The 23,742-nt window shown below is 45.1% G+C and overlaps 3 protein-coding genes across 4 annotated transcripts; 1 reads left to right on the top strand and 2 right to left on the bottom strand.

The window, feature by feature from the left end:
* Positions 1 to 1,606: 1,606 nt before the first annotated feature.
* Positions 1,607 to 10,087, bottom strand: LOC132327406 (cytoglobin-1-like). 2 transcript variants are annotated; one of them, XM_059846586.1, is made up of 4 exons: positions 6,057 to 10,087; positions 3,905 to 4,136; positions 2,654 to 2,725; positions 1,607 to 2,364 (listed from the first exon to the last, which is right to left on the bottom strand). In XM_059846586.1, exons 1-4 carry the CDS (start codon positions 6,149 to 6,151, stop codon positions 2,314 to 2,316), a joined length of 450 nt encoding a protein of 149 aa, XP_059702569.1. In that variant the 5' UTR covers positions 6,152 to 10,087; the 3' UTR covers positions 1,607 to 2,313. The 2 variants fall into 2 exon arrangements, with proteins under 2 accessions (XP_059702569.1, XP_059702568.1); XM_059846585.1 differs by having other exon boundaries at positions 1,607 to 2,725.
* Positions 10,088 to 10,209: 122 nt separating this feature from the next.
* LOC132327403 (heat shock 70 kDa protein 12A-like) lies at positions 10,210 to 15,735 on the bottom strand. Its single transcript, XM_059846579.1, has 4 exons — positions 15,370 to 15,735; positions 13,959 to 14,183; positions 13,429 to 13,600; positions 10,210 to 12,537 (listed from the first exon to the last, which is right to left on the bottom strand). The coding sequence occupies exons 1-4, from the start codon at positions 15,649 to 15,651 to the stop codon at positions 11,477 to 11,479; spliced, it is 1,740 nt and encodes a 579-aa protein (XP_059702562.1). The 5' UTR covers positions 15,652 to 15,735; the 3' UTR covers positions 10,210 to 11,476.
* Positions 15,736 to 15,880: 145 nt separating this feature from the next.
* Positions 15,881 to 22,191, top strand: LOC132327405 (uncharacterized). The gene is made up of 8 exons (XM_059846584.1): positions 15,881 to 16,369; positions 17,625 to 17,771; positions 18,226 to 18,279; positions 18,571 to 18,660; positions 19,138 to 19,318; positions 19,947 to 20,030; positions 20,587 to 20,664; positions 21,697 to 22,191. The coding sequence occupies exons 1-8, from the start codon at positions 16,104 to 16,106 to the stop codon at positions 21,976 to 21,978; spliced, it is 1,182 nt and encodes a 393-aa protein (XP_059702567.1). The 5' UTR covers positions 15,881 to 16,103; the 3' UTR covers positions 21,979 to 22,191.
* Positions 22,192 to 23,742: the final 1,551 nt, after the last annotated feature.

Genomic DNA, 23,742 nt, shown 5'->3' with positions numbered 1-23,742 from the left:
ACGGCAGCCAAGGAGCTACATCCAAGCAGATTGGTCTAGCTGTAGGGACACAGAAGATGGGGGTTGCAGTCGGCATTAAACTAAATATGAATGCAGACTGAGCCACGCTTCAGAGGCAATGGCAGTGGGCAGAGTGTTGTGTAGGGGCGTGCAGCACCTGATAACCCCTCCAGTTTACTGCTCTCTGTCCCACATTTCACATGCCACCTTTCTCAGTATCATTTTCCTTTATTCCAAGGCAGTAGAGATTAGTTTCTTCTGATGTAGGGGCTTATAAAAAACATTAATGCACTCTTCGTCCAGTCCTGCATGATGGTTCTTGATCTTTGGTTTTTTGCTTTGATCACTTTTTTCCACTTGCTTAATAAATTCTTGCCCTGTTACGTAATTTTTAATTCTTTTCAGTAAGACCTGAAATCTGTCTTTCCCTGCAGTTTGCAAAACTGGGAAGCAGCAGACTACTGGGCAGGAGTTGTATCAGCAGCTGGAAATAAAAGGAAAGAGGAAGAAATGTTTGCTTCTAGCCCTGGCTTTCTCTGCTTTCCCCTCTGTGGGCATGTAATGGAGTCGGTGGGCAATTAGAAAGTTCTCTCAGGACCCACCTCTCCTGGCTCTAGCTTTTCAGTTCCTGTTGCTGGGGAAATTGCAATACCAAATCCCTTCCCCTAGGCTCAGTGGTGCTGCCAGAGCACTGCAGGTAAGCAGAGTTCTAGGAGATGCACCATCAGAAAAGCAGGATTAATTAGCAGCAAAAGAGGGCTGGACACCAGCAAGGTCACAAAGGGCCTGAGGGCAGCAGGAGCTGCCTTAGCTGTACAGCCCTTTCCCAGGCTGAAACTATCTGACAAATGCTGACTGTGGTAAAGTATTGATGGTGATGTTCAGTTAAGTGCACAAGAGTTAGAAACTGCTCCAGGTGCTGGCTCAGAGAGGCTGCAAAGAAGGCACTTTTACAGCACTGGCCCTCAGGCACCTTCAGGCTGGCTGGAGCCTCTGTCTCCATCTCTGGAAGGTGGTACGTGGGTGGGGACTTTGCATTGGAACCACTGTAACTTTTCTAATGGCTTGCCTTCGAATCTTCTGAAGCTCAAACTGGTTTGCAGCAGAGCAATGGGAGTAAAGAACTGCCACCACCTCTTTTCTGAGCTTTAACTACTTGTACTCCTTCAGAGGGATTTGAGATTATAAATAGTTTTTTAAACATCTTGCTCTTGGTTTACAGTCCTTGCCAATGCTGTGCAATATGCTTCCCTTTCTCCCCGAGCTGAACAGAAGACTGAAGCAAATAAACAGCCTGCCCCATCTTCCCTTCTGGCTAGATCTCCCCTTCTGGACTTTGGGATGTAGCATCCTTTGCCAAATGCAGCAGGTGATAAAAGCTACATGTTAAATGAAGGAAACCTCTGCATTTTTACTTGTTTACAAAACTTGCATCATGGTTAAGTGAAACCCATGAGAAGCCTGACTGCCACAAGTGTGATGAGTGCCTGGGTGGGAGCTTGAGCTGGTTTTGGAAATCCCCCCAGTACCACCAGTAAATGTGCACTGAAACCAGCTGCCACTGCAGCATATCACCTTTTCTGTGAAGCAAATGAGAGGGTACATCTGCTTTCTCTGTGTTTATTGCATTACCCTGAAGCAAACCAGCATATGGTTATTTGCAGTTATTAGCTGATTATTTCACCAAGTCTAAGGAGTACAAAGAAAAGCAATTGAATGGTTCAGGACCCAGTTAGCACTGAAGGGAGGCTCAGGCTGTGTGACTGGACAGAACGAGTCCTGTGCCAGGCTGAGGCTCCTGTGCTGCCCACACAGCAAGGCAGCAGTCTCCATCAGCTGGGTGCATTCTGAGTGCACAAGAGTCAGTGAGCTCTACTCTTGCTTCGTGTGGGAACTCAGCCCAAGTAATTTCCTGGGAGTAACATGGTGAAATCCACACCTGGAGACATTCATCCCTGCCCAGAGGGATCCAGTGGTGACCACACTCAGTGTTGTCATCCCTTGTGCTGAAAGCTGCTCTGAGAAACCAAGGCTGGGTGAATCTCCTGGCTCATGTAAGATGGGACTTTCCTCATGTCTCACCCAGATGCTGGTCATTCCCGTACACCACTTCCCCCTTGTTTAAGTTCAAATACAAAACAAAACTCAGACCTCTTAAATAATGACCTCTACCAAGATTCTGGAGATGCTTCAGAATGGTGTCCTTCCTGTCATTCATGAGGATAGAGAGGTGGTAGGTGAGCCAAAGAGCTGCTGGTGCTGCTGGCAGGAGCAAGTCTTTCTTTTAGGAATAGAAAGCTTAAAGTCACCATCTTAAAATGCAGTCTTCAAGGACCGTGGCCAGAGGAACCCACCTGAAACAAACTGCAAAGGATATCAAGATTTGTTGGTTGACTTTGATGTATCTGCGGGTTTTGTTTAGCTGTGGAAACTCAGTTTGCTAAGGAAATTATTGACATTGATATTCTATATTGTATAAGCCATTTTTCTTGCTTTTTTTTATTTTTAAATTTTAATTTTTCCAGCTGTGGCTGGGGGCCCAAAAGCAGCAAATCAGTGCTGGCAAGTTGTTTGAAGAGCCTGGAGGTGCACATCCTCACCAACCCTCCTCTTTGTAGATATTGTTCAGGTGGGTACAGATTTCATTGGTCACCTTTTCAAAGGAAGCTTTGCAGTCTCCGCCAAATTTCTCCTCCATCAATTGTAAGATAATGTCACAGATAATCTAAACAAGGAGAAGGGAAGAAACAGCCAGTGTGAACTTTCTCCATATTAGAGGCATAAGAACTTACATATCTTTAGCTGGGATTCTTGGAGGGCAGAAAGGGGTACAAGAACAATTCAGAGCACATGACCTGCAGAGCTTGTAACAGGGCATGGAAAATAAGCTGCATTAGAGAACTCACAAAAAAACTGCTGCTGGTGTTTTTAACTACCCTAGTTAATGTGGACTGCACCTATCACTTAAAGGTGGCTGTATAGGACTGATGTGCTTCGTCCATCCACTGCAATCCTTCTCTGGGCAAAGGACTGTCCCAAATATTTCGAGGCCATGATGAGCCCTTTGTTGGACACCTATGGAAAACATGGCTTGGGGGCTAAGTTTTTCCCTGACCTTTCTTGCTCGTTAGCTATCCAGCACTCTGTAGCAGAGTTCTTGCAGTAAGTCAGGTGGTATATTTTGCAATGCCAACTCCTTTCCTGTACAGCATTTTTGTTTTGTGTGCATTTTTACCCTGAAAAAGTATTTTCAGACAGAAATCATCCCTTATTTTCCCACTCGTTGAAAATTGGGCCCACTGCTTTTGAAATCACCTTCATTTGGAAATAATCTTTGCCAGAAAGTGCTTTTTTTTGCTGTGTAAGGCAGACAAAAGAGTTATAAATGCACTCTGCTAGTGACCTTAGGTGGATCTGGGCAAGTAATTTGATCCTGTATTTATTATTTGAGTTTGTTTAATTATGACACTGCTGTTGTCATTGTTGCTCAATAACAGCTGGTTTGGTTGTCCTGGAAAAGCTCAGCTCCTGTTACAAGATAAAAAATACATCAGGGACTGAAGTCCAGTGTTAAAGTGCTTTTCTGTATCTTGTTATTAAATGGCAGGTGTGGGAATGGTATTGCTCTGAGAAAACCCTCTACAGCTCATGGGCAGCTGTGCAGCTCCCACCACAACACCTGCCTGCACCACATCTGCTGTCCAGCCATCTTCCCCACCAGTGTCAGATCTCTCACTCCTGCCATCTTCCACCACCAACCTCCTCACCTTCCGCCACCTCCATTCTCTGAGGCATATATATGTATTCCAACATACAAAGTCTATGTTCCACAGTTCTACCCCTCAAAGGAGAAAACATGCCCTCCTCACAGTTACACCCTTTGGGAAGAGGGCTGCTCACTCACCCTAAAGTTTTTGGGGTCAATCTTCAGCTGCGTGGCATGTTTCTTGCCAAGTGGGGTCACTATCCCAAGAAAAGCCTCAGAGTTGTCCAGGTGTTGCACCATGTCGTTGATGGCACTGAAAACCTTCTTGCCATGGCCCCTGACTTGATCTGACTGTTTCATCTCTTCGGCAGAGTCCATGCCTTTGAAATGTGTGAAGTAGGACTTGGTGTCTGGGTGCTCAGTAAACATCCTGTTGAGGAATGAGAGACATCCTGACTTGTGGACTGAGTATTAATGCAGACATAGCCACTCATTCCAGGCCTTGCCTTCCACATTTATGTCCCTTTTCCCCTTGTCTTTATTAGAACAGCCACTTCTGCATTCCTTGTTTCTCCTTCGTCTTTTGCACCTGTGCATAACCCTCATGCACATAGCAGCCAGTCCTCTCTCCCTTGCCTCTCCATAGGGCATTTCCTTTGCTCATTCCACCTTAAAACCTATAATGAACTTACTCCACTCCTTCTAAAGATAATAGTAGGAGTGGAATAAGTTCTCTGTGTTACTTTCACAAAGAAGTGGGAGCACGTTCACATGGGGTGACTGTGACAGTTTAATATTCCCAAAGATGTTCTGGACAGCAGATATGACCACTGTGATACTGATGAGTGTTTTCACAGAGAAGCCCTACTATGAGTTTTGTTAATTAATCCCTTCCTACAGTCCACTGCAAAGCTTTCTTACTGCTTGTGATGGATTGTTGAGTATGAGGTACTGCTCATTCCATTTATTCACAAGTAACACAATTCAGTGTGTATGAAATTACCTTTGATCAATTACAATCATCTTGGTCAAACTCTTTTTAAAAAAGCAGTTTACTCTTCTGGGTAAACTGGTTATCCACCTGAAATATCCATAGCAAATTCCACATTGCATTTCACAGAGTCACAAAATGGTTGGGCTTGAAGGAACCTCTGGAGGTCATCTGGGTCACTACCACTGGTCAAGCCAGTTGCCCAGGACCATGGTCAGATGGCTTTTGAGTATCTCCATGAAGGGAGACTCAACAACTTCTTTGGGTAATTTGTGCCAGTGCTCAGTTGCACTCAGAAGTAAAAAAAAAAAATAAAAGTTTCCTGATGTTCAAGGGAACCTCCTGTGTTTCATTTTGGACCCCTTGACACTGGTCCTGTCTCGTGGCTCCACTGAGACGAGCCTGGCTCTGCCTTCTTTGGCTCTGCCTTCTTTTCTCCCTTCAGGTTTTTATGTACACATTGACAAGATTCCCCTGAGCTTTCTCTTCTCCAGGCTGAGCAGTCACAGCTTTCTCTGCCTTTCTTTATTGGAGAGATACTACAGTCCCCTAATCATCTTCCTGGCCCTTTGTTGGACTCTTTCCATTATGGCCACATCTCTCTTGTCATGGGAAGACCTGACCTTCTCTATAGGCAGGCCTGGGGCTGTAGGACACTAAAGCAAAACCTTCAAGAGTAAATTAGCCCAGGGAGGCAAGCTACTGGATGCTACTAACATTTTCTGGCTGCATTTCTGACCCTAACTGTGCTCAGACTGTGTCACCTGCAGAAGGAAAGAGCAGCATGTAAGGCTTTGTGAGGGTAACCAGGCACTAGGTGTGATATACAAGAAAGCTGGAGGGAGGGGTAAATGTCTGATAGCTAGAAATAGTATTTGAACTGATCCATGCTTATGGAGGTGATGTAAGTCCCAGATGAGAGTGGAATATGTGAAAGGTGAACAGAAGAGAGGGAAACAGGATGGAAACAAAGGGAGGAAAGTCCACAGAAAGGCTATAATCCAGTGGAACAGATGGACTGAGGCTGAAGGAGAATCAGAAATAAAATACTGAGTTTTTAAAAAGCATTAAAGGAGTTTAGAGGTAAAGAGGAAGAGGGAAATAATGCCCATGTTTTGTTCCCATTCTCTTTCATACCACACTTTCTTTCCTTTACCTTACATGGGTGAAGATATTGTTCTTGTCTCTTCTTTTCCCACCCCCCTACCCCTTTCTTTTTACTTTTTCTTGTGTGGATTGCTCCTCTTCCCAGCAAGGGCTGCATGAAAAACATGATGACATGCTCCTAGGCAGTAACTCCATCCTTGCTGTTCCTCCTTCACCCCTCCAGGGCAGCAGTTGGATGGGCTCTTTCCTTACCTGACCAGCACAGCTGTCCCATTGTCCTCAGCATCCACATACATCTTCTCCCAGGCACCACGAGCACTTTGCACCTCTGCTTCAGAAAGTGACATGGTGGAGGAAATGTTGGCAACAGAGGGTGCAGCAGGAGGGAGAAGGACAGGGAGGTCCTGCAGGGTCCTTCTGCTCCAGTTCTCTCCTCGGGGCTCTCTAAATACTACCCTGGGGATTTAAGAGATCTTGAAGGGTCTCTTTGTCTCTGTTACCCTCAGTAACATTTCTGCAGGTTTTAGAGCTACCTAATCACTTTTAATCAGGAAAGAAACCAACCACATGAGGAGGAGGACTAGCCCTGTAGTCATAGGTCAGGTGCCAAAGCAAAGGTCTCACTGTCTGAGGAGAGAAGGGAAAAAAGGCAGTTTTCAGTGTGGAAAAAAAAAGATTAATTCTCTTCCCCTCTCACCCCTGCCAAAGCCAGTGCTTGGCTCCTTTTCCTGAAGGTGATCCTTGACTGAGCACTAATTTTCCTGGTTTTCTCCCAAGAGTGCTGCTGTGCTGAGGGCACTGTGGTGCCCTGCCATCCCCTCTCCCTGGCACTCTTTGGTCTTTCCGTCAAAGATCCTGTTTCTAGTCCAGCAACTCTCTCCAGTCCTGCCTTCATGCCACGGTCTCTGCTTTCCCCACAGCTCTCGGATCTTATAGGGGCTCACCCCACAGCTGCTCCCAGCCTTGGTCCCATGAGGGTGGGAGGCTTCACCAGCCCAAAATGCCAGCATTGCAGGGATGGTGATGGCAGCGTGGCACAGCATCCATGGCCATAGTGCCCTGCAAAGCCACCTCATTTTAGCGCTGGAGGTAAAGGATGCAGCACAGCCAGGCCAGGAGCAGAGGCATTTCACTTTCCTAACCCTCTTGGCTTGCAGCTGGGATCTCTGTCCTGTCTCGGGGCTCTGACTGCCTGGGAGAGAGATAAGGGGTGGAAGAAGGGCCAGAGCGGAGCTGCAGACAGCATCTCTGGACTTGCTACAGTCACAGTCACTTGGAACTGGAGGCAAAAAGTTTTCACGGATTATCCATGCAATGCCTGGGCTTAACCTCTGGCAGGAATGTTCTGGTTAAGTCCAGGGCACACACGCAAAATAAGGGGCTAAGGGGCTTGGGAAACTGCTGCTGGATGCTGAGGGCAGACAAAACCTCATATTGTCTGGGATGGTTTAGAGGACAGAAGGAACAGGTGTGAGGGGAAAATATGCAGCATGTCAAGAAAAACCAGCCTGATACCCCAGGGCAGAACAAAAGTGATGGATGAAAACTCACAGAGGCTGACTGGTCTTGTTGAAGTTGTGTCCCACTGCTGCTGAGGGAGGCCTCAAATGACCTCACTGAAATCTGTCTCCTCTCCCTTTTTACCACAGCAAACAAAGAGCAGTCTGGGAGAAAGCTGCAAAGCAGTTGTGGGTGCCCCGTCCCTGGAAGAGTTCAAGGCCAGGCTAGGTGGGGCTTTGAGCTACTTGGTCTAGTGGAAGGTGTCCCTGCCCATGGCAGAGGGGTTGGAACTAGATGATCTTTAAAGTCCCTCCAATCCAAAACATTCTGTGATTCCCTGGCAGACGTCTCCTCTGCTCTCCCCCATTCTCCTCCAGGACACTGCAGTATGAACACACTCCATCCCTTGATATATAGTCAGACATCCTGTCATGGGCCAAAATATACCTATTTTGAGTTGAGAAACTTCAATCCAATTACTTTATTGCCAAGTAACAAACCAGCCAACCAACACTTGGATGCCTCACTTCCCCCCATCCTGTTTGCCCACCCCATGCTGCAGGTTACAGCCAGACCTTTTGGTGAGACCATGGGTGGTGCAGGAGCTGGGGCTGGTGTGTGGGAGTCCCTTGCTCTTGCTGTTCCTTGTGTCCTACTCAACTGTTCCAGCATGGTGTCTTCCACTGGTCATCATCCTGTTGGATACTGTACCTGCCCTGAACTTGTCTCTCCCTTTTCAGTGTTCCCTGCCCTTTGTTAAACACATTTCCATGGAAGGACACTAATCCTATTTGGTGGGCCCAGTTCTGGGGCCCAGTGTGACAGTTTTGTCTGTGACCAAGCCAGGTGTCAGCAGCACAGGACAATCCCTGACCAGACAAATCAATGACATCTTCCCTCAAGCACGTCACCATGCTCTCTCTGTGACATGCTTTTCTGTTCTTCCATCCTCTGGTGTTACTTTTACTGTTTTGGAAAATTACCTTCTATTTCCCCCTTGCATGATTTGCCAAGTCCTTGTAGGATGAACACTATAATCCCTCATAAAGTTTTGACATCTCTAACAGGGCTATATACATTTATGCTACATCTCAGCAATCTCTAGCAATTGGAAAAAAAAAAAAAAAACCTCCAGAAAACCATTTATTTTGGTCTGGAAATGGAAAAGCTATGAAAAATGTGCTGTTTAATCATGAAGTCATAGCTGATACCTCCCCTCCTCTTGCACATGAGAGCAAGAGGATGAGTGCTTGGTTTATTTCTTTTTCCTCTCCTGTGGTTTGTTTTGTTTAGTAGGCCAAAGGAAGTGAATCTTCTCAAGTATAATTTCTATTGCATGAAGAGACATATTTTCTAACGGGGGTGAAGCTCCTCTGGATGTTATCCCTAGAGAAAGGAATCCTTGTGTGCAAGAGCAAATCAACACATTGAGTCAAGACATGATTACAAATCTGAAGAATAGGGTGCCAGGCCAGGCCAGGCCTTTTCCAACCTTTTGGAAAACAAACAGAGTCCTTTTTACAAAAAGGTAACCAAAAATGAATCATACAGAAACAGGAGATTGGTCACTCATGCTTGTGTAACAAAATTGTTGATGTGCATGTGCTGATCTCAGTCCAGTTCATTATCCTATCATTTCCACATACAAATTCCCCTGGGGATGTGTTCTTTAACATTATAATTATCTAAGGTAACTTGAGGTTTTCTTTACATCCTATCACCTGTTGCTAAGTTATTGTTTAATTTTGTTAAACCTCTGTTGCAGTTTCTGCTTGAATCTGTTTGAACCATCACTTGTCAAGGACATAAGGATTTATAGCATTCTGTTCCTAGGGTCTCTTCATGGTTCCATTGCTCCAGCACCCCACTGTCATGGTCTCAAGGCTAACTTATAGTTACTGGGAACTTTTTGTGCATCTTTAATTTCCTCTGACATCAAGCAAGCTGGGTGAGCCAGATGGCGCTGGGAAATCTGGAGCAGAAAGCACAGCCATGGTGTTTGGGCTGTGACAAAGCTGCTCCTCTCTCTACCCCCAGCTGGGGGAGAAGAGGTTGTGCCTCTCACTTCGCTGCCAGGAAGTGGTGTCAGTACTGCAGAGTGGGGGTTGCTTTCTCTCAGTTTCCAGGAAATCACATGCTTTAGGCAGAAGGCAGCTGGCAAGATCCAGCCACAGAAATGGATGTCGCCTTCTACTCACCCAGATATTTAGGATCCAGCAGCCATCACACCTCCAGAGGTCATTGATGTCCTGGTTACAGGCACTGCAAACCTCAGTGTCTTTTCTTATCCTTGAAACGTGGGCATCTGTGATTCTGTGATTTTTAGCATCAACACCCTATTTGTTGTTGTTCAGCGGGGTTGATCCCCAGCTCAGCAGACACACCTGTTTCAGAGGATGGCTGCCATGGGCTCAGCAGCTGTAACTCTTACTTTCCCAAAACCCATGGGGGTGTCAGGCTGAGGGTAGAGCCCCCCCATATTGCCAGGTTTCAGGGATGCTTTCAGGGACCCTGACACTCAGTGCTGCTTTCACAGAAAGGACAAACACCTGCATCTACTCGTGCTCAGTGTCTGAGGCTATCAACATAATCAGCTCATCAAAACAAGCAAAACTGGGAGCTGCAGTCACGACTGTTGGTGTCAATGTCTGAATCCCAAAGCCCACTAGCACATGGGTGGGAAAGGCTTTCCCCGCTGCCACTGTCCCAGACTGTACTTCTCTTCCCATTCCAGGGCCTTGGTGAGCTCGGGTGGAGCTGTGTTGGGCTTTCCACTGGTGAAAATACCAAATGCAAAGAAGAAAAAAGCAGGATTACTCAGCTTCTTGGGACCTAGCCCCCAGAACAGCCCTTATGAAAGTGTTCAGAGTGGTATCACCTGACCTGGTAAAAATGCACACAGGTGTCTGTTGTGAATATTTTTATTGCATGGATAAACATTTTAAATTTAACATTTAAAATTTAAAAATAATTTTACTTTTATATATCATAGGGCATAGCACATATGCAGGTTAGTCCTCTGCTGCTCTCATGATTAACAACAGTCAGTACATGGCCAGCAGTGACTCTAACGTGATCATTCAACTAATAAGGATGACAGTGCTGAGTTTTCTTGCACTGTATCCAGCTAACCAAAAACTGGCATTGGTGGAGGCTGATGTTCAGCAGAGAAACTTTACATCCTTAGTAAAGGGGAAGAAAGCCAACTCCACAAACCCCAGCCCACCCTGAACCATCAGTGTGCTATCAGCATCATTCTGGACCCAAACCACACACCAACAAAAGGGCTGCTATGAAGAAAGTTAACTCCACCTCAGCCAGACCCAGCACACTGCAGGAATGTATCCTTTTCATGGACAAATTTAGGCTCATGAAACCTTCACACTGCTCAACTTTTGCACAGGTGCTGCAGGCAGGAGGAGAGAGATCAACTTTTGGAGATATAGAAAATATCATGCCCAAATAAGAGATGCAGAGTACCAGGGCTGGACAGAGGCATCAGGCAGCAGCATATGCACTATTCATATCTGTAATGTTACAATCTGGCATTTACAGATGAGATAGAGCCACCCAATCATTTAATGGAAGCAGGACTACCACAGTTTTTGAACACAAGCCCCTAGACTGGTTCACTCAACTCCCTTGTCTGGGACACTGGAGCTTTAATTACATAGAGTTTATATAAATTATATTTTGAAGAAAACAGAAATCCACTGAATATCACCCCCAGCAGAATTAAACCTGGACTCCAGATAAAGTGACCTGATGTCAGAGGAAGAGAAGATGTAGCTGCAAGAAGACATCAGGCTAAAATAATCAGCTATGGGCTGCTTTATGTGGAAGTTAAGACACCAATCCAGAGGCTTTCCATCACACAGAGGTAGGTCACAGATGATTGTGTTGGTGGTATGAACTATCGTGTTCAGAGATGCAAGCTAAAAGGGCATGAGATAAAGCAGCAGGAAAACCTGCTGTCAGATACAAGAGAAAATGAGGTGTTGGACTGAAAGGGTGGTTAGTGAGGAATGGAAGGAACCAGAGAATCAGACTAATAGTTTTCCTGTGTAAATGGAAAGTTGAATGATGGACTTATTGGTCCAGTTGTCTCCTCCGTTGTAGAAGTCATAGAATTGTTAGAATCATAATGGTTGGAAAAGGCATCGAAGATCTGTTCAATATGATGAGTAATTATAAGATAAAAAATCCATTATAAGTGTCCGACTTTCTTGGGAAGTAACATCAGTACATGTGGCTTTAAATTCAGTGAGCCCAAACTGAATCTTCACCTTCAGCCTGCGATTTAACCCCAGCCGTGTGTCTGGCGATGGCACTACACAGAAGCCGAGCGCTTCCATCCCTTCCTCATCCACATACTGAGCATTCTGGTTTTTTGTACAATAGAAAGCAAATTTTACCTCTGTTTGATCTGGTTCTATTGGAAAGAAATCATAGTGGGCAGCTTCGTGTATGTTCACTGACTCCCCAATTTCCACCAGTTTCCGGAAGAGATCTGTGCAATAAATGCGGTCACCAGCTTTTGAGACCTTCCGTTTACGGGCGTCATGGACGGCATCATCGAATTTCTCACATACTCCTACGCCATATGTCCTACAGCTGATTCTTGAGGTAATGATGTGTGGATTAACTCCAAATAAAACAGCCCCTTTTGCAATGGCTGCCTGGGCCTCCATGGGACAGAGGATGTGATACTTGCTGCTAAAGGCCTCCCTGACTGCATCTCGCAGGATGATGCTGCATGCAAAGCCTCCCACAAGTAAAATGTACTGGACTTTGTCCATCTCAGGTTTGCAAAGAATTTCCCTCAAAGCAAAAATGATATTGTTGATACTGTATTCAAACCAGCTCTTCATTTTCTCATATGTAATCTTGATCGTCCCATCACACCACACAGCTCCTACTGCATTTTCAAAGAACTGGGAGATGTCCTTCTTGGACTCTGCCACTCTGGTCAGGTTGTAGTAGCAATGTATGTAGACTGCCTCCCTGCTAGCAGAGCATTTCTGTAGGCTGAAGTTGTACATCATATTTTGTAATTCAGTAGGGTACTTCTTCACATATTCATCCCATACGCCATCATTGAATATTTCCTTGAGAAAATTGCTGAAGTTTTCATCCACTCTGTTGCCTCCCCATCCACCTCCACTTGCCTTATGTAGCTCCTTTAGATAATGGTTTTCTTGGATCTCATGTACTGTGATGTCTATGGTGCCACCTACTCATGCAAACACACACACACCGAGACAGAGACTCAAATTAATTGTGCTGTTTGCTTTAAAGTACACGAGTTTCCACAGAATTCAATCTTATCTTCTGAATTCCTGAGTCACAGATGTGCTTTTCTGCTGCTTTCTTTCCTCATCCTCACTCTTCTGCTATTGCCTATACTTCTCTAGATTTCTTAAATTTCTGCACTTTTGTTTAAAACCCTGGTCTCACGAGGCTCCTACAGTTATTTCTGATAAGAGCTGGATGCTCCAGCTTGCTCACTGAACAAGCCAATCTCCTGTCTGATCACAAAGCGAGCCTGGCTCCTCACATAGGTGGTTGACTCCTGAGCAGTGGTGAGAAGACTCTCAGGAACTTGTGGTCCTCTTGATGCCTTTTTGGTATTTGTTTGCAACCACCGGACTGCTCCTGGCAGAAAATTCACATCACACCAAAAAACCTCAGGAATCTAGAGAAATTACTGCAAAGTGCTTCATCAAATATTCTTAATGATTTACTCTCCAGTGCCTGCTAGCTCTTCTCTTTGGTCACTTCACTGGGCACTAACTACAGCTGCTTCTGGAGAGGAGGCTGTGAGCTCAGGCTGCACAAAAGCGGGTGGCTGATGCTGGGACACCGTGCCAGCTGATGTGGTGCGAGGGCAGGGCCTCGTGTTGTGACTCTCTGGCCTGAAGAGCACTGCAGTGTGAGATACAACCCTGTTCTTCCCTCCTATTTTTGTGCCTGCTCACAAGATCTCATTAGGTGAGAAATAACATTTAAAAAAACCATGATAGGCACAGCAGTGGAGTCCAAGCTCTGGGACCTTCACCTATTGTGAAATAGCCATGCACCATGCCCAGCAAAAATGGTACCTATTGAACAGGGAAAATTTTACCTCCACAGTCAACGACAATATACTGGATCCCAGGGGAGTCTTCAAACTTCTTCTTGTCACTGCTGTCTGCCATAAACCCTTCATGTGGAAGCTGCTTGCACCACAGCGATGCAGCTTCTGGCTCCAAGGCAATGATCAGGTTCCTAGAGAGCATGTCAGAGATAATTCCTGCCTAAAATCACAAAAGAGAGGAGTCAGGTCAAGGAAGGGGGGTGAGATTACTGCTGCATGAACTCCACCTGCTAGGGAGACTGTTCTCACCCTAGCAGCTCATGCAGGGGTGGTGGTTCTTGCACTGCTGATCTCTGTGGGGCTCATTTCTAGCCAGCAGTGGGGAGAGAGGGCAGAGCTGTTGTACTTCCACTTGGGGACTTCCTCTCCCTCACCACCCTCAATGTGGAAGATTTCTCTGCCCAATGGAGTGATATTTGAAATACAGGTCGTTTACATATTGAGGAGTTCCTGTGGCTCAGTTGGGCGAGGAAAGCTCCAAAGGTATTTTGAGGAAATGGGGCAACCCCTGCTTTTACCTCTTTTGCTGCCAGACGCATGAACTGCTTGGCAGCAGCGCTCCATATGGCCGGGACAGTAATGACCCAGGTGATCTCCTCCTGGTCGTAGACGGTTTGGAAAGAGGCCTCCTTGATGGTGTTCAAAGCATGTTCCTTCATGAAGCGCAGGCTTTCGGAAAAGACTGTCAAGGCAGGAAGGAACTTTCCATTGGTGGCTTCCAGCTTCATGCCAGCTGTGACATTCTACCAAAAAAACCAAAAAGCCCAGGATCACATGGTGCAGTGTTGGTACGAGACCTGTCCCCTTCACGCCAAGCACTGCGCTGCATAAGGCACCCAGACACCCCTGTCTCCAAACCAAACTCCCAGCACTGGCTTCACTCCCGCGGCTGAGTCTAAGTGGCACAGGTCAGCTACCAAACTGCTTACCCACCACACCTGTGATTCAGTAGGCAAAATGTCAGTGTGGTTGATAATTCAGCTGTTTCTCCCAGGCCAAATTTTGTAAAGACCCTTTAGATCCTACAGATTCCTGAAGAGCCAGCAGGGAGTGATTCTGTAGTGAATTTTTTCTTCACCATTTGCTCCTCAGATGCAGAGAAATAGTTCTGAACCTCTCCAGCCCCTGCTGAAAGTGAATGAGAACCAACTGCTCCAGAGGTGACACTGTGACAGACCACACCATTCCCAGCTGTCCTGGGGAGGAAAATCTTCAAGGAGGCCTCCCATCCACCAAAGAGAGGACCTGAGGCTTTTCCTGGGACTGGCCTCTGGCTTATTCTATGCTTGAGAGGCCCTGTGGGACCCTGGGGCACAGACAGGAAGGCCCTAAGGTAGCCTGGTGTTTGGCTGAACAAGCAAACACAGATGAAGCTGTGAACTATTCTAAACCAACACAGAGCCTTCAGAGAGAAATTTGATAAAGCCACTGCCGGCTTCAAGGGCAGCTGGACATCCTTAGGTTAGCTTCAGCATAACATTTCAAGGGAGGGAGAGACAAGCTAGGGGGAGCTGTGGAACACGGGATGAGATTTTAGGTAATCCCGAGACTGCCCATCTCCTATGAATTACAGGAAATTTCACTGGATCCGTGTTTCTTGCTGAGGACTAAGGTAGGGAGTCCCAGAGGGAGACCAGTTCCTCTGTCAAGCTCCAGGGCAGCTTTTTATTAGGAACAGGTATTTGCCTTCACCCATGTATGCAGTCATGTTTTATTGTCTTTAGACAAAAAAAAACATCATAAAGGAAGGGCCTGGGAAGCTTTTGGCAATTAAAAAACCCAAACTTCTTCTTTTGTTCATCAAAATACTCTCTGACTTGCGTTCATTCATTCCCAGATTTACTCAGCCCTCTTCATGGATTCGCTAACCCCCACCCCTCAAATAAATGAACAGCCCCGACCCCCATTGGTAGTAACTCTTCCACCTACCGTGTTGTACAGCTGCATCTTGAAGTTCTGGAAGAAGTACCAGCTGTCAGCTTCACTGGGATTCATGCTCTTGTACTTCATCACAGCATCATAACCAAAATATTTGAACTCCTGCTTCTGGTTGAACAAGATGCTCGTAGGAGTCTTTGGGGTCTTTAACCCGTGCTCTGCTCCCCAGTAAACCTGGCGGATCTGGTCTGTACCTGAAGCAAGAGAAAAACTGTACCCGCTGTAGGAGGTGCCAAAATCTATAGCAACGACGAAGACCGACTGGCTGGCCATGGCCACTGCAGGGCAGAGGCGTGCAGCTCTGGGAGCAGAGGGGCGCTAACGGGGACTGGGCTGAAACGAAACTGAAAGGTCGGATCTTGCAGAGGGAAGGGCAATGTCCCCTGATTTTATTGGCTGGAGATAGATGTAACTCTAGACATCCTGTAAATGGTACATTTTCCTGTAAGGACGCAGGGCTTTTTTTAGCAGGAAAAAAAAAAAGGGCAATCCCCCCTGATTTTATTGGCTGGAGACAGATGTAACTCTAGACACCCTGTAAATGGTACGTTTTCCTGTAGAGACTCAGGGCTTTTTTTAGCAGCCTTTGTTAGGGAATCGTCTTAACAGGAGCCTTCTGCACTCCCAGCACCATCAGCAGTCCTCGGTGCTGCCCACACATTTGATCAAACATTTTTTGCTGCTGCGTGAACAGACGAAAGGTTTCTGGCTCCAGCAAAACAAAAATGCAGGGTATGACCAACATTTTAGGTCACAGAAACGCAGAAGTGCTGGATACACCTGATATTCCTCGCTCCAGCAAAGGAGATGTGTGGGGTGCACCCAGTGGTTCTGGCTCCAGCAGAGAAGTGTGGTGTACACCCAACATTTCTGGCTCCAGAGGAACTGAATCATGGCAAACATACCAAGTCTCTGGCAACAGAGGAAGAGAGGTATTGGAAAGACAGTGTGAGGATACTGATCCCAGAAAGACAACTGCAGAAGGCAGCAGGTAGGTTACACAAGGGGATATCTCTGGATAATCTTATTTAATCTTCCTAGGTCTGAATGTTTCTACAAAGTTTCTTGGAGGGTTGCATGAGTGCTGAATTGCAAACATTTTCTGACTGTGAAATATTCAGTAAGAGCTCTGTTTTCTTCTTCCTAACTTTTCTAGCCATCACAGAGACAGTTACTGTCCCCAAATTCTCCTCAAGTTCAACTCCAAAGTGGGAGGCAGATCTTAAATTGGTGCAAGAGGAAGAGAAACTAGAAATATCAGTATAAAGAGTGTGACAGGTTCTGGGATTTCATGGCTCTGACTCTGAGCTCATCAGTTATGCAGGGAAAGGTGGACTAAAATGTAAAATTTTTACTGGATTGTTTAGCTTAAAGAGAAAGGTTGTGTCTTCAGTGAAAGACTGAAAGTGAAATGATTTAACTGGAAAGGAATCAATCCAAGTAAACAAAACCAAAATGTGCTTCAGTGGGAAGGAATAATGCTGAGAGGGGCAGCAGTTTTTTTGGCATAAACCAAAGGTAAAGCCTCATGCTAAGGCTTGCTCTGGCATCTGGTTGTGGGGATGAGCTTGCGCTCTGTTCTGCCTGGATCCAGGCTGCAGGAGCACCTTAATCTGGGACTGTTTCTCTAATAATAGTTGATATTTAGGATCCTCATGAGGAAACAGAACACAGCAGCTGTAGAAATAAAAAATTACCTTGAGAACACAGAGCTTTGTACTCCTCTGTTAAAAAAAAAAACAAAACATACATTGCAAAGTTGGTTTTAGCAGAACAGCCACCTGCATTTGCTGTTCCCCCACTCCCTGCAGGTCTGGGTTGAGTTTGTTTTTCAGAAGCTGTCCTTGTTCCTTGCCCACTTTATCCAGACCTAATGATTAGTCAAACCCTCCTGGTTGAAACAGTAAAAGTAAGAAGCTTTCTAGAAAGCTTTAAAAGCAGGCCTTAGAAATAGGAAGTACAGAAAACTTAGAGCTAGCTGCAGCTGCAAAGTCTGAAAGTAGAAAAAGTTACAATAGTTTTAGATAGATAACCTGTGGAGTCCTCTGAGGTGTATCAGGATAGTGCTAACTCACTTGTGCCACGTCTGCACCCATGTGCCCTTTGTCCTGTCTCTGATCCTTCTGCTGGCATGGATGTAGCCATGAAGCCTCTGCTCACAGGACTGGCAATTATAAAGTACTTTTTTCGGGGATGTGTTCTTACCTCACTTCATTATAAGAATTCCCTTTTCTTTTTTTCCTCAGGCATATATCTGACACCTCACAGCAGCCATCAGCCTATGGAGACCAGACTTGTAACATGAAGGAAACGATTGAAATTATAAAAGAGATGCTTGATCAAAACACAAAGAAAATATTTGAAAGGATGGACAGGATGGACAGCACAATAAAGTGAGAGTCCAGCGACCAAAAATGACCCTGTTTAGTGTGGCCTCTGAAAATGAACTGTAGCGGGTGCACACTAGGGCGGGTGGGACAGAAAATGAGCCAGACACAGGGAGGGCTCTGTATTAGCAACAAGTTTTGCTCAGGCTGTACTGGGAACCCAGAGCCAATTTACAGAAGCTGTTGGATTTGCACCATGTAATGTGCAGATCTTACACTTTGGGTATTTTATCTGCACTGCTGGTATTGACTCCCAGAATCACATACCACGCACCTGGCAAAGAACAGCCTTGACTAGTTTTGGTCTCTAAATTTCTTTTCCCTATGTGCTGATCAGAAATTGGAGGGAGGAAGTTTAGCTTGTGGATTTTTTAAGACTGTATTGCATACTTGCCCACTGATTGCAGTGTGGTTTATTGTTTCTTTCTTTCCCTTATGGATGGATGGACAATGAGAACAGAACTGTGTGTGACAATGTTGCTACTCAATATCACCTTCTGAATAGTCACAACAGGTAATGTGATTCTTTACATTAATAATCAGTATAAGAGGGGAAAATCATTGTGATCCTCACAACCACATCTCTATTTCTTCTGATGTAAATAGCTTCCCACTTGATTTGAGCAAAAATTCTGGGTGGGAGCTTTTAGAGGAGGTGTTCAGTTCCCCTGGAGTTTTCCTGGATGCTCTTGCACTTTCCCACCTCAGAGCTTTTTTCCTTGAACTCAGATTATTCAATAGGGGCATTTCCACTGTTGTGCCAGAGTCCAAGTACAAATTAAGAGATGTCCCAAACCTGTTTCAGAGCACTTCCTGAAAGCGTAATCCAAATGCCGCATAAGGAGAAAGAGGAAAATGAGATGCTGAAAGAGAAGATCAAAAAGCTAGAGCAAAGGTAAGGCATTTATTCATATTTCGGACACAGTGCGTGTTTCTGCACTGGAAAGCCACATACTTCTTGCTTCCTCCAGTCTTTGGGGACTCTATTTCTGACCAGATGTCCCAGACACCTTCTCTCCAGGCTTTCAACCTGCAGCATCTCTTTGTAGCTGACTTCTGGAAGATGGCTTGGGTTGTTCTGCAAAGGGAAGAAGACATTCTCGGGGTAACCAGTTAAATAAAGAGTAAAAGAAACCAGTCTACAACGACATCATCAAGATGCCCCTCTGATCAGATTCTACTATGATCATGCAGAACTGAGCTGAGAAAGCACTATTTTCCACAAAAAAGCTGCTTGCGAGCTATATAATATAAATGAGAAGTGCACTGTAGAAAACAGGGATTGATTAAACAGTGTCATAAGTAAAATATTTACATTTGCTCATTATTTCGTCTTGACTTAGATATGTTTTTCATATCCTCCTTGACCTAGAAACCAAGAGCTGTTGGCTAAAGCGATGGCCATGCACCAGCACTCTGAGGACATCAATGACCCCTCACGTTTGTCTGCTGTGCTGGAGAGATACGAGATGCTCCGGCTGAAGGAATGGGAGAAAGTCAGGAGCTCCATGCCCCACCGCTGGACCTATGAAGAAGGCAGTCACGCCATCAGGGTTTGTTCAAGTCCATTTTCTCCATCTGATTCTTATCACATCAATTATGGTGTAGCCATATAGCAGCGTTTGAGTATTTGTATTTCTATACCAGACAGGGTTGGGGCCTATGTTTGGGTCTCTGATTTTGCAGCCCAGCAGGGCGTGTGGAATGTTACAGAGATCAAACTGACAGTGACCTTCTTCCTCCTGCCTTTCAGAAGGGCACAATCAAATACTAGTCCCATCTCTCACACCTGTTAAGCACAAGTGGGAAAACAATCCACTTTCCTTATGTTAGTGCTTGAACTCATAGCTGGGAGACCTCATTTTGATGTCTGACTCACTACTGTGATGCTGGAGAGATCTAAAGGAAAATACTGAAGTGGAATTACCTTAAAGGAGACGACTGAGATGAGGCCATTATTAGCATTGACTGCGATGATAAGGCCCCACAGATGCTGAAGAATGGGCTCCAATATGCAAGCAGTTTGATGAAACAGTTTGTTTCACAGCTATTGGAGATTTGTTTCAATCAATTAGCAGTCCTACAATTTACTCTAATGCAGATGTTTTCTCAGCTTTGCACCCTACACCTGTGGTTTCACTGTGATTGATGCTGTAATCAGCTGTTGTTTTTCCACTGCAGAAGGTGTTTGATGCCTGTGAAAAAGATGAACAATGGAGAAGAGAGAGCATACTTCATGTTCTTAACATTCCACCTTCAAATAAGGTAAAAATACCTTTGACCAAGCTGTTTTATGTTTTCGTAAAAGGCCTGTAAAAGGGCCTTTTATGGCCTGGAAAAGGACCACTGGCACCTGTTATTTCATTTAGAAGTGTATTTCTGCTACGGACACTGCTCAAAATATGTCAGCAGTGACCCTGGGGATAGCTTCTGAGCTGGGAGGTCTGGGGCCAAGCTCTAGCAATCCTAGGTATGAGAGCACCACTGGATAAAAAATAGGCCTTTCTCTCTAAGAGTTAAGCTATTCCATGGAGAAGCAGGGAGCTGGACTTGAGGATCCTTGTGGGAGCCTTCCAAAATTAAATTATTCTGTATCCCGTGATAAACAGCCATTCACTGCATATCTGAATTGTCCAGCTGGATGAAACACATGTATGAGTGCAGAAAGCATTTTCCAGCCCTGCGTCGCTTTTATGGGACCTTCCTCCAAAGCCTGAAATGAGTGACTTCCCCATTACTGACCCAATATGAGAAACAAAAATTCCCAGAGTTTGCCTTACCACATGGTAACAGCCTGCTTTGTGCTATGATTGTTCTGTAGGTGATGATGCAAGACGTAATGAAGCTGTTGAGGCAACACTATCACCAAAACCCCATGGTTTACGACCAGATTGTTCAGGTGAGTAAAGATACAGCCCAGGAACCGGGGCAATGGTTCAATTGTCTGTGCAGCTTGTGATTTAAACATGAGAGGTCTCCCTTCTGCATGAGGTTGTTCTCCACTTGAGGCCAGGTTCTTCCAGCCCATATACTCCCAAAATATTCCCAAGCACAGGTAACCTTGTAAGGGGAGTACAGCAGGACAGGCAGGGTCATTACCTTACCAACAAAGGCACAGCCCTACTGGACCCAAGCAAGGAGCCAGTGGTGGTGATCAGGGTCAGCCACAAACCAGTGACCACTGGGCAAGCTCACAGTGACCAGCCAGGTCAAGCCCAGCTGTGAAGTTGGTCCGTGGGTCAGGACCAGCAAGACTGGGCACAGGCATCCCAACACCACAGCTCAGTCAAGCACCCAGCCACCACTCAGCTCCTGGATCAATTGGTGGCCAGTCTGTGGGTGAAGATGAGGCTTCTCCTAACTCCTTCTCACACCACCCTTTCTGCCAGCTTGGCTGTTATTGCAGGAGCTGAATACAAGGTCATATGGTTGTGCTAAATCTGAGCTGACCTTGAACACAAGCAGCCACACCCCTGGGAAGGCAGTGGAAAGTGTGCAGAGGCTGTTAATGTGCACGGAGCCCTGACACCTGCTATCCACATGGACAAGTCTCTAGTGGGCTTTTTTTTGTGGAAGATATGACATATATATCACAGATATATGGAACTTCCAAAGAGGAGCTTCCTTCTTTTGCAACTTGCTGGGTTTTTCCAAGAGCCTTGGTCTTACCAAACTCCTTGCAGATCTCTCTATGAGAAAATAGAGACAGGGGCTGGACACTGGCACAATCCAGAAGTCAGGAGTTGGTAAATAAAAGAATTTTTAAAATGACCCTGGGACTTCTCCATGTCCCACTCAAACAGTACCAGCAGCTTTGACAAGTGAAGTTATTGAGTGCTTAGTTCCTGTGGAATGAGAGTGGGGAGGCAACATAACAATACATCAGCATAATATTACAAAGCTTTACAAACTGTTCTCATTTGATTTTCAGGACGCTGGCATTCACATAAGAACTGAAAGTGAACCACTGCAGTTCCTGCGGCAGTGCTGCCAAATTTATTGTTTGCTGCTTCTTCAGGACCCACCAGTTAAAGCTGAGTGGAGGATGAACAGGAGGCATTTAGAGCACGTGGACAAGAAAGATGTAGCACACTGGAAAAGTGCATCACTTCTGTGGCCCATAATGAAACGTGGGGAAGAAATTATTGTGAAAGGTGTAGTCTGGGATTATGTGGTAGATAGGGACAGGCAAACGGAAGATCACGCGATGTGACGGAAAGCGGCAGGATTTCCTTTTCCCTTAGTCCCCTGAGATAAGAGATCACACTAGAAATGTAACCAGGAAATGTAGCCCCCCTAACGCTAGTAACTTTCCACTCCTTACTAACCATAGATAGTACTGCAGACCTCCCTCTGACGTAGTGAAGCTCCCTAGACTATAAAACCCCACGAGATAAGATAATAAACGCCTTTTGACCGTCCACCACATTGGTGTCTGCGTCCGTCATTGGCCCGAGCAACCCTGATGAGTTTGGGTCGCCTTGCCTTATAGCAGAAGGCAACAGGATTAAAAGAAAACAACTTGAGAGTCAGGCTAATTACTTTCTTAGCCATAAGAATATGAAACAGCTGCTATGTAATACTCTGCTTTTCTTTCTCCCATAAATTGCCTACTTCTCAGAGCTAGTAAGTCAGACACCCCCCACTTGGGACACCTAGGATAAATCATCATTAACAAACCTGTATACAAAACTGAAGCTATTCCAATTGTCTCCTCACAAAGGCCACCTGTCTGTTAGCACTCCTCTGCTTCCCCACATCTGTACAATTCACCTCCCCCAAAGTCCTTCAGCTACACGTGCCACAGCTCTAGACCAAAGAACTCTAAAAGTTGTATTCTGTGGCATAATGCAAGGAGGTAAATGCATGTTTATTTGATTTGGTGTGACACAGTATTCTGTGAGCAACTTGAGAATTGTCAAAAAAAAAAAAGACTTTAAATTCTGCTGTGTGCCTGCTGTTAGAATGCATGGAATAGAAGCCTCTCTGAGTCCCTCAGAGAGAGGAAGGAATGCGGGGATTGAATTGGAACCTTTAGAGAAACTGAAATATATTAAACCACACAGACATGAAGTAGGACTGTAAGTTTTAGTTTTAAGTAAGTAGAAATACATCTTAAATGCCTTAAGAAACTGTAATAGCTAGTAAAAACTCTAAAATCTAGATTAAAGTTCAGTAGTGTTACCTTTCACAAAACTAACTTGGCTCCAGACGTAACAAAAACATAGCAGAACATTGCTTACATTCCTACATAGAACCTACAGAACTATTTGCATGAACAGATAGAACTGTATGGGTAAATTTTGTGCAAAAATGAACACTACTTTCACACATTAACATTAAGCTTGGATAAGCATAGAAAGAATACTTTAGAATCGTGGTTTTAGCTGATTAGATTATTTATGAATAAATTTCCCCTATATTGGGATACAAAAAAGGTGCTAATTGCTTTTACTAACTACTACTACTGCTTCTACTCAGAACATCAAGACTCTATACCAGAAAGCTTTTAGCACAAACTTTAATACTGTAAACTCTTCACCGTCAATACCGATGCATTCATACAATAAACAACTTTACAACAACCAACAACTACTCCTATCTCTTTGAAGACCCAAGACCCACACATGACTCAACATCTGCCAAGTCCTTTTCTCCAGTTTTTCTTTCTAATCCACCAGTTTCCTTGGCTGCACAAACTCCCTGGGTTTTTCTTCAATGGGCCTCCAGAAAGAAAGGCAAATTTCTGTGCAGCTCTCTGCAAGCAAATTGCTCTGCTTCTCTCAGGAATTTAGTATTCCCTAAGCATATTGCAGGTCACTGACAACATGAGCTGGGATCCAAGTGTGTTCCTTTATTGGAAATACCTATTATGGAATAGAACAGGTGAAGTAAAATTACATATGTACCATATTTCCTACAATTTTCACAAAAAGAAAGAACTACCATAGTTGGTTTTTCATGCCTTTTAAAATGT

Source organism: Haemorhous mexicanus, chromosome 5 (genome assembly GCF_027477595.1).
Source record: "Haemorhous mexicanus isolate bHaeMex1 chromosome 5, bHaeMex1.pri, whole genome shotgun sequence".
NCBI classification, from domain to species: Eukaryota; Metazoa; Chordata; class Aves; order Passeriformes; family Fringillidae; genus Haemorhous; species Haemorhous mexicanus.
Note: the sequence above shows the minus strand (reverse complement) of the source record. Positions and strands in the feature narration are given on the sequence as shown.